Source organism: Apus apus, chromosome 11, assembly GCF_020740795.1.
Source record: "Apus apus isolate bApuApu2 chromosome 11, bApuApu2.pri.cur, whole genome shotgun sequence".
NCBI lineage: Eukaryota > Metazoa > Chordata > Aves > Apodiformes > Apodidae > Apus > Apus apus.
Window position 1 is genome coordinate 12,983,429 of NC_067292.1, and position 14,786 is coordinate 12,998,214.

The 14,786-nt window shown below is 35.6% G+C and overlaps 1 protein-coding gene and 1 long non-coding RNA gene across 2 annotated transcripts in view; one reads left to right on the plus strand and one right to left on the minus strand.

The window, feature by feature from the left end:
- The window catches only part of LOC127389008 (uncharacterized), a 106,727-nt gene that overhangs the window by 53,654 nt on the left and 38,287 nt on the right, over positions 1–14,786 (plus strand). Inside the window, exon 2 of the long non-coding RNA XR_007890537.1 lies at positions 4,420–4,453. This is a non-coding gene — a long non-coding RNA (uncharacterized LOC127389008). The remainder of the gene's footprint in view (positions 1–4,419; positions 4,454–14,786) is intronic.
- Positions 1–14,786, minus strand: part of ITFG1 (integrin alpha FG-GAP repeat containing 1) — a 68,331-nt gene that overhangs the window by 14,160 nt on the left and 39,385 nt on the right. Inside the window, exons 11-14 of the mRNA XM_051629058.1 lie at positions 10,399–10,549; positions 9,825–9,933; positions 6,004–6,047; positions 5,493–5,571 (exon numbers count right to left, since the gene is read on the minus strand). Of these exons, the coding sequence (XP_051485018.1) occupies positions 5,493–5,571; positions 6,004–6,047; positions 9,825–9,933; positions 10,399–10,549 (383 nt within the window). The remainder of the gene's footprint in view (positions 1–5,492; positions 5,572–6,003; positions 6,048–9,824; positions 9,934–10,398; positions 10,550–14,786) is intronic.

Genomic DNA, 14,786 nt, shown 5'->3' on the forward strand with positions numbered 1-14,786 from the left:
GCCTGAAGCTGCACTGGGGGAGATTTGGACTGGGTATTAGAAAGAATTTCTTTACCAAACGAGTGTTTGGACAGTGGAACAGGCTGCCCAGGGAAGTGGTGGAGTCACCATTCCTGGAAGTATTTAAAAGAAATGTAGATAAAGTGCTTAGCAACATGATTTAAAGCACTGAACGGGTAAATCAGGCTATGGTAGGGGGATTTAGGTTATGGTTGGACTTGATGATCTTCGAGGTCCCTTCCTACCAGGATGATTCTATGATTCTGTGATTAATAGTTTTGGTAGACACAAATTGCAACTATGACCCTGTTTAAGCAAAATTCTGTTAAAACCCAAAGAGATTCAGTAGGGCTACTACTTCATTATCAACAATGATATTTTTAGGATGCTGAAGTTAAAAAAAAACACCCAAAACAAAACAGCCACACAACAAAAAACAAAAGCCCAACAACTTCTATTTGGTTAGCTTTACTAAATTAATCTTGTGTCCTCCCACTCCTCACCCAAAGAACACGTTCAATTTACTCTGTGCTGGACTTTAGATATTACAGTCTCTGCTATGCATTGTTGCTTATAGGATTCAGCTAAAAAGCACCATGTCAGAATGACTTCAGACATTTCTTAGAAGCCAATAAAAGCCTGGAAATGCAGATACAGAGCTGAAAATCCAGGATGACAGTCATACTTAACTGTGGGGCTTCTTAAAAATGACAACTCCAAAAGAAATGGGGAATGGAGAAGGTAAATTGCAGGAAACGGATCAGAAAGCGTGACTTAAATTTGGGTTTTTGGACTTCTACCAGATTTACACCTGGACCTGTTCTGATCTCAAGCATAAAATTTCTGAAATATTTGAAGAAGTTATTGCAATTAAATTTCCTGTCAGAGAGAAAATATCTGTGGAGATAACAACCGCAGATTCAAGACCAAATACTTCTCAATTCTAATGCTCCTTTTGGCAATTACTGTTCCTTGTAGCTAACTTAACAGTATTTCTCATTGTAAGATTACAAATTAATTGAGAAATATGAAAATAAAAGCACGGAATATTCACTACTTATTATACTGCTATCTTTTAACAACATTCTGGAATGTTAATAGGAGAGAGAATAATTGTAACAATGTTTTTAAAAAAAACCTTGTAATTATGCAAATTTGGTGTAGTTAAGGCTTGGAAGATCAAAGGACCTTCAAATGAATTAGATAAGGACAGCCATATGTGCTTTTTATTTTACTCTTTGCATGAACATTGCATACATAAAAGATATCATAATTCAGAACTAAAGACCTGCAGAATTAGGAAGATCAGAAGCAGAATGGTGGATGTGTCATTGAATACTGTAGGATTTACTTTAGTGCAGGGCTAGAAGGGTAACTTTAGGTGACTGAAAAGTTTAGTTTCAGTGGTCCAGCCAATAACTACTCCCCTGGTAAGACCAGTGGTAAAGATAACAAGTAGCATCAGGTGACATGAAAAAAAATCCAACGGAATGGTGAACATTATTTTAATTAGAAAAAGAACTATGTTGGTACTCAGGTTACTTCTTGGGCAAGATATGAATTATGTTAAAAACATCATTACAAACTATCAGATTCTCTCATTGCTTTCATATAATGAAAAGCTTCAGACAGGGATTGTTCCATGACGTTATATAAGGAATGCAAGTCAGTTGGTGAAAATTAGTTTTAAAATTGTGTATTGATGCCATATTTTTTAAAACAATGTGGAAAAGATGTTTTGTTAATTTGTATATGGCCCAAAAATGCCATGAGCTTGGTACTGCTCAGCAGTACACATATATAAAAGAGTTCCTTGAGGTATTTCTTGATAGTCAAAGGGAATACGATTCTGATGTAACAGACTGTTTTTCAGGGCAATTACCTATCGGTCAGTAATCCTAGTTAGAAAAAGATTTACTGAGTTTTATGAGTAGGACTTGTAAGAGAATAAAGTTTATCTACAAACTTAATATAATAGCTTCAGAAAATGTGACTTTGAAAAGTTCTTGCAGGAATTATACAGATTCAAAAAAATCTATTAATATATTACAGTTGAGAAACTGATCAAAGACAGCATTATAAAATTCCCTGTAGCAATGCTGCTAGGGTCATAAATGCACTTGGAATTCATTACTGTTATTTCATAATGCCAAAACAGAAAAGTAAATAATGGTTGGACTCTTAGGTTTTTCTTATTGTAAATGTGGTGGCAGTGAAGATGAATGGTACTATAGAAGTTTAAATCATATTTGATAGCTGTTTCTTAGAGTAAATTGTAAAAATATTGCATTTCTTAAAGCACCATCCCACCTCCCCCCAAAAAAACCCTTAACAACTAAACTCACCAAACCTTAAAGCTAATGTCTAAGAAAAATGTTGTTTGTTTGTTTTTTTGTTGTTTTTTTTTGAACAACCAGAAAAAAAATATGAATAAAATGATACATTAAATAGGTTCAAATTTTAAGCTAGCTTTATTCCTGACAGATATAAGGAATTGGTAAGCTACGTGCATTGTTCCATGACACAGAGATCTATAGTTAGAAAATAATCCAGTGGCAACATTTTTTCCAAGCTTGCTTAAGTATAAAAGGCCAAAGGGTCAAACATACACAAATCAAACCCATCTAAACTTGTATTTCCTCTTAGTGGGGTTTAGAATCAGTTTATACTTCTGTAAATGGCCTTTCAGTAGATATTCTGCACTTGAGATCCCACAAATCCATTGTCATCTTCTCATTAAAATTGTAAATTTATAAAAATATATTTTAAAAAGCAGCATGTAATATATCATCCAGATGTGCTGTTTCGATCCTCTACAGTTGCTATTTATCACATGCCCAATCTAAAAAAATATAAAGAATACAGATTCTACTAGCTGCTAGATATGATTTAAGTGTGGTGTTTAAGTTCCCTTAAAATACCAGATTTCTAACTCTGAGACGGTGTTAATTACAAATAAGCAGCAAGAGCTAAAAACTTCTCTAACTACACGAACAAGAAAGCTGAGAATAATTACATCTAAGCAAAAGTTGTGTTGTGGGTTGTTTATTTATAGCCATTTCATAGCACTTTCCTAAAGAAGAAGAAAAAGTCTCAGTTTGACGGTTTTACTAATGTTTCTTTTCTTACCAAAAAAAGTCTCTTTTTGTCACTTAGGCAAACCGAGTTGTTCATCAGTTCTCCTGATTCTCTGATAATGAGATTATGTGTAGGTATCTATTCACAAGTCGCGTGGCCAAGGGAACTGTGAAGCTGTGTTTTCATTTAAGCTAGCTTGTATTCACATGGGTGCACCAGGTGTGGGCAAGCCTGCTTTGTTAAAGTAACATGGATAAGACAGCAGCAATCGCTAGAAACTTATCCTGACACAAAATGCCTTCAAAAATGGGAGAGAAGCTGTGAAACTCAGGATGTCTGTATTTGTATGAATATGAATCCTGCAGGTCTTTGCAAGCAGCTCTACTTCCTGTGTGTGTCCTTGTTTGAGCCTGCAACATCTTTTAGCCTTATCTGCTTATTTTCCCATAAACCCTCCACAGTGCACTGAGCTTTTTTCTGCTCTGCTCCGTTGTTACTGCTCGGGCAAGAACATTTCACACTAGGGATAACTGCAACTGCATGCATGCTGACCATATGGCCAGCCTGAGGACAAAACCAGACAACTGTTGATCTCTAACTAAAGCCTTTTTCCTCATGTGGAATTTTGTCTTCTGCCAAACGGCTGATTTTTATGTTCTGGTAGAATTTTGACGCATGTACGCTCTGGTTAAAACTGGCTTAAGTAAGCTACTGGATACAAAAATTATTAGGTATCACAAATAACCAAGAAGACAGCATCCTGAAAAGTCGGTTTCCTGTCCACAGGAATCCAGGCTTTTGAGGGATAAGGAGAAAGATCCTGTGTAGGCCTTTACCAGTGTTTTCTGATATGGTTAACAAGACAGGCTGTACTGTGACTCGCTCTGACAAAGCATGCAAGCCTTCATCTTGGCAACTGGCAGTAATGCGAGATGCCAGTTGTTACCCAACCAGAACTGGCTGCTAAGGGGCATGGGTCAAATAGTCTAACACTGTAGTGTAAGTAAAAATCTCTAAAGTCATCATGGGGTTTTAAGTGTTTCTAACTACCTATGTAAGCTCTTAAGTTTAGTATACAAAGAAAACCTTCAGAGCAATGAAGCTGAGTTTACAACTGGCAGGATGATTAATTTGTTAAAATGCATTTGTGCAACAACTGAAAAAATACACTGCAATTTCATGTTAAAATTAATTATTAGTTTGATTACAATATAGCCTAATACTTTCAAAGCTTTCAAGCCCATATTTAAGTGTGTACAAATGCAGAAGTGGTATAGAATATCAGGATAAGTATTTGACCTATCTGGTTCTTATTTCAGAATGTCATCTTTTTTTTTCCAGGGTGGAATGAACAGTCCTGAGCACAGGATTCAAGGTAAGAGCTTTATCATTGATTTAGGACTTTAACATGTCAGCATGTTTTTCCCTGAACTATTGCTATTGTTTAAATTATTGTTATACAGAATACAGTTTTCCCAGTGAATTATGGGAAGCTTATTTTTTTAAATGTTAATTTAATTCTAAATGAGAGTGGAGTGCTGAGATGATTGTCACCACTGGGCAGGAATCAGAATGGTGCAACTTACAGACATGTATATGCTGATAATGTTTTGGCTTGTGTGCTTGGGATTTTTTGCCTAAGCAAGGAGTCCGTTATGGTCCTAAGATTAACAGATACAAGTTAGACTAATAGGTGATGTAGTACAGTCACCTGTGTCTCCTAGGAGCCACCAATACATATCTAGGAAGGCATCATGAAACTAAGGAAATTCTAACATTAGGCACTGTTTGGATCATGGTCTAATGGATTATTCTTTTTTGTCAACTTTGGTTTTGGATACATGTAAACTGTGGCATCTGCAATGATCAAAACTCTAGTTAAGCCCCAAGTTGCATGAAGCATTGTTGCTTTCCTTTTATTTTGACCCTGTTACCTAATGATTTTTTGATACCTTGTAGTTCTTGTATTATGTGAAGGGATGCAGCCATTATCTATCTTCCTCATGCTACTCATGATTTTATAGGTGCCTGTTAGCCTGTCAGCTATAGTGAAAAACTCAAGAAAAATACATCCTGTGTTTAGCAGATATTAAGTTGGTCATTTTTCAAGATTCTATTTAGGAATTTCAAGGTTATTGTTTTCTTAATATGGAATTGCTATAGAACTGGTAGGACAAGTAAATAATTAAAAGCTTATGCTATTTCAGCAAGTGATGATGTTGTACAGAATGATTTTTCAGACTGGGCAACACTGTGCCAACTGTTCAAACCAAAGAAGGCACTTGCAGTGTTTGGAATAAATTTGCAATTTATAATAAAGAAGAGAAAGTTAGGGGGTTTTGGCCTTTTAAACTGAGGACACTATTAAAAACCAGTCCCATGCCATGTGTATTCTCATTATGAGATGACCTTACCTGACCCATTTTTCAGGTATCCATTTGCATCTACAGTAGTGTACATGATGTAAGGACCAGGCTGATTAACACCAAAAGGCTACAAGGGAGGAGGAAAAAAAAAAAAAGCAGGCAAAGTTTTAGGAACAGACAAAGCTATAGTAATAAAACAACAAACCAAATAAAAAGGTTTCTGTATTAATGATTTCTTTTTCATATGGGTAATTTAAAAATCTTGTAACTGTTTCAGTCATAGATTATGTGGAAAATAATTTTTAAAATAAGGCTAATCAGTTGGCTAAGTAAAGTTTAGTTTCTTATAAAGAATCCAGTCCTCTGAGAAAGGTTTAATGTTGCCTTGGAAGTTACAAGTAAAGTAAAAAATGCCTAGAAATTCAAAGAATTAACAGCATGTTCGGAAAAAGAAGAACTCATTTGATGTTGTCTGAGAGAATGCACTATGTTGAGAGTGTTTGGAATAACTTGACCTCAGCTTATTTGAAGATAAAGAGTAACGTGCAGTTTTACTTACTGTTACTTTCCGAGGACAGTCATTAGAACACAGGCCACTGAGAACTACAAAAACAAAAAATGATCTTGTAGTGTTTGTTTTTAAGCCATCTTACAAGCACTACCTCTGAAATCCATTAAAGTATAGTAATAGTGTCACATATTCATTGAAACATGTGAAGTAAATAGATGTCTTCTATATGAATTATGTAGATCTACAAAAAAAATCCTAATCTGTGTGAAGTATACTTTTTACTGGAAACTGATCAGCTAGTCAATGTTTTATCATACCTCACTGGTTAACCAGTTTAAAAAGGAGAGATTTGCCAGTTAAAAAAATCCCAAATGAAACCATTTTTAAAATAGTGGACTGTACATTTTATTAATTATTCTTCATTTCTAGCAATTTAAAAATATTGGTAGATATTCAGCCATACCGTTTTAGCTAGTAAAAAGGTATGCAAAGGCTTTTTCTTTGATACAAGGGATAGTTTTACATCTCAATTTAAAGAAACTCACAAAAGCTGTAACAAACAAATGCCATTACCTGTTTATTTAATGAATTCAAAAGTATTACAAACAGATGTGTAAAATGATACTCGATATCTAAAGCCTGTGACAGTTGTTCAATTACTTGTATAAAACTTTTTTAAAAAAACAGTTAAGTTACAGATATAACAGTTTATAATCAAGTAAATGACAGACAGTGAAAGCCGTGTGTTCTATAACCTAGATCCTGTCACACTGAGTATTAGAACATTAATATTCAAATGCCTTTAAAAGAAACAATACACACACAAATATCTAAGGTGTCATTTTGATGCATCATTTGGACTCAACCAACAACAGTTTGGTTGAGCAGGAGCCAAATAATGCCTATGAGCAGGTAAGAGAATACAGGCCAGGTGGTATCAGAGTCAAGTGAAAAACCAAACTTCTCCTTGAAGTGTGGCAGGCAGCAAAAATCAAGATTTGGACCAGATTTGAGGGCAGGTGATCCTACCCACTTAGATTTTTAAAAATTTTTTTCTGTTTACTGTAAGGCTTCACGGAGTTTTGGGTACAAAATGTTTGAGGACAGTGAAATATAAGAAGGTGCATATAAAGATGTTCACAGTATAATCTGTCTCGAAATTGTTCTCTATGCGAGTCAGCAATGGCACTGTTCTACTGAAGGAACACTTGTCAGTCATATTTTGTGTGCAAATATTAACAATTGTCGTGATTCCCAAGTTACCATTCTTTGCTAATGATTTAAAAATGTTGACATTTCCAAACACAGAAAAATCTATTATTTTTATACTGCCTCAAAAAAATATCTGGACAGGTAAGAGACAGGTGTGAAAAGCAGAATTTGAAGACTATGTGTATCTACAAATAGGCTTTTTAAGCTACAGGCTTATTTGATAAGTTATATATAGGTGTGTATGCAAGTGGAACCAAGTCTTTACATTTTGATGCAGAACAGCAGACTGCAATTTGCTGTTCAATTTCACTACTGGAACAAATAATCCAACCAAGTACACTTGACATCAGTTATAATGAGCAAAACTGTTCCCATTGTCCATATGCCAAGTAAGTGAACACACTGCATTTATTGATACACTAACTCTCACAAAGCATTTTTTGTTCAAAATATTCTCTCCCATATCACAGGAAAAATATTTTTAGACTACTCATTAATTCTCCTTTCTTGGGGTTTCTATGCAAAAATACTCACAACCTAAAAGGGTGCTAAAAAAAGGCTTGCTCTAGTTTTTTAGATAGATTTACACAAAGTGAGAAACCATACTGCAAATTACTCTTTCCCACTAAAATATCACACAGTTTTAATTCTAATACAGCTTTGTGAAGTGCAAGATTTTCTAGAGAATTTTCTTTATGCTTGTGTGAATTACACTACCCTTATACAGTATTCTTTTAAAGAAGGCTGCCATTAACATGACAAATCATTATGGGGTATTAGAATGAGAATAAAGCTCAGGCTAAGGAGAAAGTAACTAATACATCAGCCCCTGCAGTTCTGTTTGTCTTAAGATGTGCAAAATGTGTGATTTAGAAGGACTGTATACATTTAAATAACATTAATGCAAATGCAGCTTTTGAAGGTGAAGCACTAGTTGTTCTGTTTAGCTTTGTTCTCTTACAACCTCTTTTTAACTCCCTCTCAAAAAAACAAGGAAGACAGACATACAGTGAGCTCAAAGCTTAACATCTGGGCAGTCTGGAAGAATGTGGTAGGGCATGCAGTTTGAAAACGTAATGACTCTATTACAAATATTATCTAACTCTAGTCTTTTAAACCAAGGCTCTAATTAATTTACACTCCCTTCCCACGTTTATGGTCATTCCAAGCTTTCTACGTTAAGATGTGTTTTGGGTCATGTAGTGCTTTTAGGCTGAAAACACCACACTGACTCACACATGGAAGCAAACTGGTTTTCACAATAGATCATGCAGCATAAACAAAATATACACCATGCCAGTCATCACTGAAATGAAACCAGCCTGTTTTGCACTAGATTCTGCAATTTCCAGATAATGCAGAAAAGAACTCCAATAAGGTAGGCTTGATATGACAGAGGTACAGCAAAACAGAGTCCCTGCTGCAAAGAAAAAAACTGCAGCCACTCAAGGTTCAGATGAAAATAAGTGCACTTGGCTAGTGTTTCTTGCCTAGGTTTCTGAAAATAGGCAAGATAAAAAGGCAGTCATTGTGGACAAACAAAGCATGTTGCTTCAAGACAATATTGCTGTAATTTCTTTTGGTTCCTTTCTGTCTCACTTTGGCATACATATCTATATGTGCAAGCATAATTATATTTTTCTCAAAGTAGTGATTTGAGAGCTCATCTTTCTCCAAATTTTAAATAGCATCACACATTAAAAAGAAAATCTAAGTTGAGTGATGGATATGTGTAGATCTAGTGCCATTTTTATATCGACAGCATCATGCTGTGTGAGGAGATAAGTGAAGGTATTGTACAAAAAATTCACAGAAGGTGCCTCAAATTCAGACAGCCCAACCCCTTCTCTCAAAAACAATTAAACATACAACGTAATTTCTTAACCTGATTCTCAGGACCTCTACTGTGGTAAGTCTGCAGTTTCTCTGGGAATTTGTTAGTACTTTAGAAGCTGTCATTTAGGAAATTACTATTTACTCAGTAAGTTGTTGCTTTCTGTTATGTCCCCACATGGACACACAGAACACGCTTTCCCCATTGTTACACATCATTATGGATTGAAGCCCTGGATCTTCCTTATGTGTCTGTTTTAGGCTGAATAACTTTGTTCCGTGTACACTTTCCCTGTGGATAGTATTTTGGACACTTGATAGTTCTTGTTTTTCCTTCAGAAGACAGCTGAGAAATGAGTTTTGAAAGACCTAGTGTCTGCACAATTTTGCTAGGATGCAAAAGGAAAGCTCCAGGATGAAATCAAAGATTTAGCCTGCCTCTAGTTAATGGTTGAAATAAGACAAGCATTCCTGTAAAAGAAATACACACTAGAGATGAGCAGTTACTTAAAGGTCATTGTGGTCAACACTAATATTAAAAACAGCTCAAGTGTTGAATACAGTGGACAGAATTACTTTGAATTTTAATAAATACACTGAAATAAAACCAAGAAAAAACCCTTTGAAACTAAACAAAACCAAATCCAGGTTTAGATTCTGCAACAGGAGATTTCTGCAATCCCCAATACTTCCCACACCATGCTTTTTCTTTTCTAGAATTACCATACACAGAGCATGACCATAAGGTTATCATAGACAGAGGCTCAAATATTCACATTTCTCTCAAGGTCTCATTTTGACTTGATTATAAAGCGACAACTTACCAATAACTTTTACAAAGTAGGCATCTGCTTCAAAGTTATTTTTTAATGTATGGATAGCAAAGTCCTTTTTGGAGGAGCCTTTGCTTAGCACAATGATATCCAGGATTCCCTAGAGGAAAAACAAAACAAATTGTTAGAATGTGGATTTACTCTAGATAACATCTAAATTTAGCAAGCAAATTCCCTTAGAGATAAAAAGGAAAAAATTGTGTGTGCAAAGTTTACACCTTTTTTAGTAATCTTCACATCTTCCAAATGTTATTAATCTATGGTAATTTAGGACAGAGTTCTCCATCCACAGCTAACCAGGACAATGCATGTGATCCATGGCTTCTTTCTTGCCACTGAAGAGGGCAGCTCAAATGGAGCATATGGAGGGTCAGCAAACATTTAGGCACTGAAGGGCTGCTGCTGCCTGCTCCCCTTCCTGGGAGCATCTCAGGGCTGAATTTCCTAGGCTGAAGGCACTGCCTGCCATACACTGTTTCTATAACCAATCTGCCAATGCCACAGAGACAGAGCAACACAGCACAAGAGACACTCACTGTGTGCTGCAGTACAGACTTGAACTTACGTCTTCATATATGTCAAAGAAGGTTGCCACCACAGCATCCTTGATTTGATTTAGATCAAACAGCTCCCAAAAAACTTTAAACATCCGACGTACACTCTTGCAGCTTACATTATTGCATGGGACATTTTCTAGTAAAAATGCTTGTTGATTGCTGTAAAACATAAGATATAAACCAACTTAACTTGCTATGAACAGTCTAAATAATAGATATTACAAAAATATTGAAATTAAATAACTAAAGTCTGCTGAAGTAAAATATAATCATAACAAAGGCGGCAGTCACTGGACTCTTTAAAAGTCATAAGCATTTATGTTAACTTTACAGACAGAATTGCAACCATTATGTCATGCCTGACTTACATCAATGAATACACCAAATAAATGGCTACAAATCAGCAGGAATTATTTAATTAACCATCCAGTCAGAAGACTGAACATACTTTTAATTTATTCTGAAACAAGTAGAAGTGCACTGATCTGCCATTTTCCTTAGTCTTTCCAATGGTCCTTCAGCTTAAACACTACTTTAAAAGTATCACTGCTTTTTCATTATTTTATGCCAATCTATTCCCACCCCTGCTCCACCAAGAAATTTTCCTCCACATTGATATTTTAAACAAATTTAAGATAAAACCAAATCTCTTACTGGTTTACAATTTGGAACCTTCTGACCAAAGGTCATATCTGCAGCAAAACTAAATTTAATAAGGCTGAATTACTACTAGCAAGGGTTAACAGGAAAGAAAGACTGAAAACTTATCACACATTTATTTTAACATGCTACTTTGTAATTATAATTAAATATTTACTGCCTGATTTCATACATCTCTCATTCTGTCAATTTTAGGCTAGTTCTTTTACAGTTATACAGGGGATAAAGGACTAACACATACATATTAATTTCAAACTGATCGTGCATACCTGGAAAACTTTCTAGAAGTGTATTACACTCAAAGTTTTTCATTCAACTGTCCATATACAGTTGTTTGTTACTCCCAAGTTTTAGTCTTTACTATTATTCTTCCCCATCAGAGACAGATGCTGTATTTCCAACCTCATCATTACTTTACTGGTGAAAAACATTCCCTTTGAATAAAAGCATCATTAAAAAAAAAAAGCATCCTTAGATGCTTTTTACATATTTGCAAAATGACAATTATTAGCAGCTAATTTGGAAACAAGTGGGTAAGCAAAATTTGTTTCATCTAATGAGGGAGGAGGAATATAGGTGTTTATAGACTCACATACAGTACTTACACTTTCAGTGTTACCAGGGTCAATTTAAAACAAGCATGTGAAAAAATGAATACATTTAGACAAGACAGGAAGTAGGGATGGACCAGTGAGTAACTACTGATAAAATCCCTTTACCTATTATTATTCTATATACATACACAATTTCTAATACAGTCATAACAAAAGGGAGGAAAAATGCATCTATGTATCTAGCCTGAAGAAAAATCTGTGGACTGGAATTCTTATGTGCAGATTTTGACTGAAGTCAGAAATTAAAAGAATAAATAATGGACAGATAAATCTGTAGAATTGACTGTGAATTTAGCACGTTAATCTGTTGGAATTCATTGAGTGTCTGAGTCCAAAACCTCACCACATTTGCAACTACAAGACAGAGGTTCCTCTTTTGTGTTGTTGTTGCTGTTAATAAGGCATATCTCTGTGCTATCAGAGTTACACACTTTTATGTAAAATCAAAAGGGTGTGGCAGGAGATCAGTTTGATCTTGTGGCAGTTCTGAGGATACTTAAAGCTATTTATTTTTACTGACTTACTCACTGGAAGGATAGTAAACCAAAGTTACTCCTATCTATCATGTCTTTATTTCAGTGTTTTGGAGGTATTTTTAAGAATGTGATCTGATAGAGCTTTCCAGAATTATGACAAAAGCTTATAATTGATTTAAACAATATTCTTCCATTAACAGGTGTTGGTATATTTTCAGATAAAATTTTTTTTTTGCCTCCTTTAATTTCTTTAACTCACAGACAGCAACTAGAAGCTAGATTTCCTAGACTATAGCACAGATTGAGGTCAAGAGTTGACAAAAATGCTTTTATCATTTAATCACTGTAATCAATCACCGAAATGAGATCTGTAGATGTAGCATGAAGGGCTTCACAGAAAGAAATAAACAGCTTGATCCAGAAGTGTTTAAAATCCACTAAATAAGGTTTTCACTTTAATTTGCTCTAATTTAAGATGAGCTTTTAAATTCATTCCCACACTGTTTTAATTCTCTCCATTCTATGACCCAGTTAAAAGGAAGTATTTCCTCAAGTCACTCAGAAACAGAGTTTCTACTACTCTGAAAGTGACATTTCATAGTGGGTGCAAAAAAGTGACTTTCAATCCCATCCCAAAGTACAAAGTTTGTTTCCATTACTTTTTTACTAACACTGGAAAAGTAGTGTTAACATACAGTATATTTCTTTATTCTTAGTTTGCTTGTGCTTTTTTGCCAGACTTCCTCAGCTCTCTGAACTACCCTTTTAATAACCTGCCAAATCATCTGCCAATACCTTCAGTCCTTATGCCTTACTGTGTTATTCAACTTTGAAGTCAAGTTTAAAAATAACACTAAGATGCAGTCAATTGAATAAACCATTTCAGAAGCAAGGAGAATAAAGATTAAAACCTATCAGAGTAATTCATTGCAATGAGACATAAGTAACTTCCTGGGCTTTTATGGGATTACATCTTTATAAATTATTTTAATACTTTACAGAATATTACACTGCTATAGTTATACACCACCCAGGGGAGACAAGGTCCAAAAAAATCTTAAAGGAGAAAATAACTACAAATTAACCTCTGAACTCCATAAATCTTCATCAAGTCCTCCTCAAGTGTACTAGCTATCAGGATGCACTCTACAAAATAGCCTGCAATACAGCTCAAAACATAGGATTTGTGGGGCTTAAGTAAAAAAAAAGACAAGACCAGCATTACAGTTTAGATGACATGGTATTTCTATGGAAAACAGAAGACTGGTTCTAGTCTGCTCTCTAGACTGTTTACAGCCTGTATTCAACAACTGCTGAACAGAAGATGCCAACTCCCAACTGAGCAAGGCTATCAAGTGAAAAAACTGACATTCAGAGGCCAAGTGCTTTAACTTTGCCTATGCAAGTTTGAGCAGCAACAGCATCAGATCCTTCTCCTCTGCCATGTCTGAATATAAAGAGCTGCTGTGCTAGTTATTTTAAGACTCAGAGGTACAGAGGCAGAGCTCAGCTGCTGACTGCCTTGTCTCTGAATCACATCAGACAGACTGAACACACACATATAACTCTCAAACTGGGTCACTTTAGGTATGTGTCAGTATCTGAAGAACTTTTAACACAAAGATGTCAGTGGGTAAATCATGTTCAGGCAACCACTAGAGGATCTGAATTGAATTATTTGACTTCAGCATATAAATTGTCTCTATACTGTTTTCATCACCAAAGTGAGCTTCTCAGTCCTTTTCAATATTATTAATGATGAACCTGCACCCAAGCTCATTCAAAATACTAGCTCATTCAAAATACTGTACAGAATATAATAAATACATCTCTAATAAAGATTAATTTTGCCTTGTAAGAGTCTAGTGCAAGTATTTGTCCTGGAACCCAACAAGGAAGATGTTGAGAGTCCATAAGGTATTAATTAGAATACCTCTTACAAGTGATGACATGAGGAAGAAAACCAGGGTCGTAGAGATAATCTTACATCTCTTCAGATGCTGGAAAACCCAAGTTCTGCAGCATCAGACAGACCTCTAGTAAGGACATGGCAGGACATGCTGCTTCATTTCAAGGTAAAGACAAGGACATGCCAGTGGTATTATCACCAGGTGCCAGGTGGGAACTGCCTACAGGCTTCTCCGTTACGATTAGCTGGCGAAGTTTATCCTGCAGCCAAGTGGTGTGTGCAGAGCAGCACAGGCCTGCACCTACACAGGTCAATTGTTAAGTGGATCACTAACTTCTCCATGTAGTTAAGTCTCCCTGTAAGCATCACTACATGCCCTCTCCCACATAACACTAGACAGTAGCAATACAAAGTATTAGGAAAGCAAGTAATAAAGAAAATTATAAAAGGAGAAAGATTAGGTTTTTTGGGTTCCCCAACCACCCCCTGAAAAGAGGGGTGTGGGAGTTTGTTTACTTCAGTTACATTTGGACAGCACAAAATTGGTTCTCAAAAGAGGCAAAACACACTAGTGCATTTTCAGCAGTCACCAATCAGCATTCACTCCGTGTGAGAGCATAGAACAGGCTCTCCAGCTCTCAGCAGCCTGATGTTCCTAACTAACGCTGAAAGCTGAAGTCAAGATTTTACAGAAGGTTACTTGGGAAGGGGAGAGATAATCAGCTCCTGTGATCCAA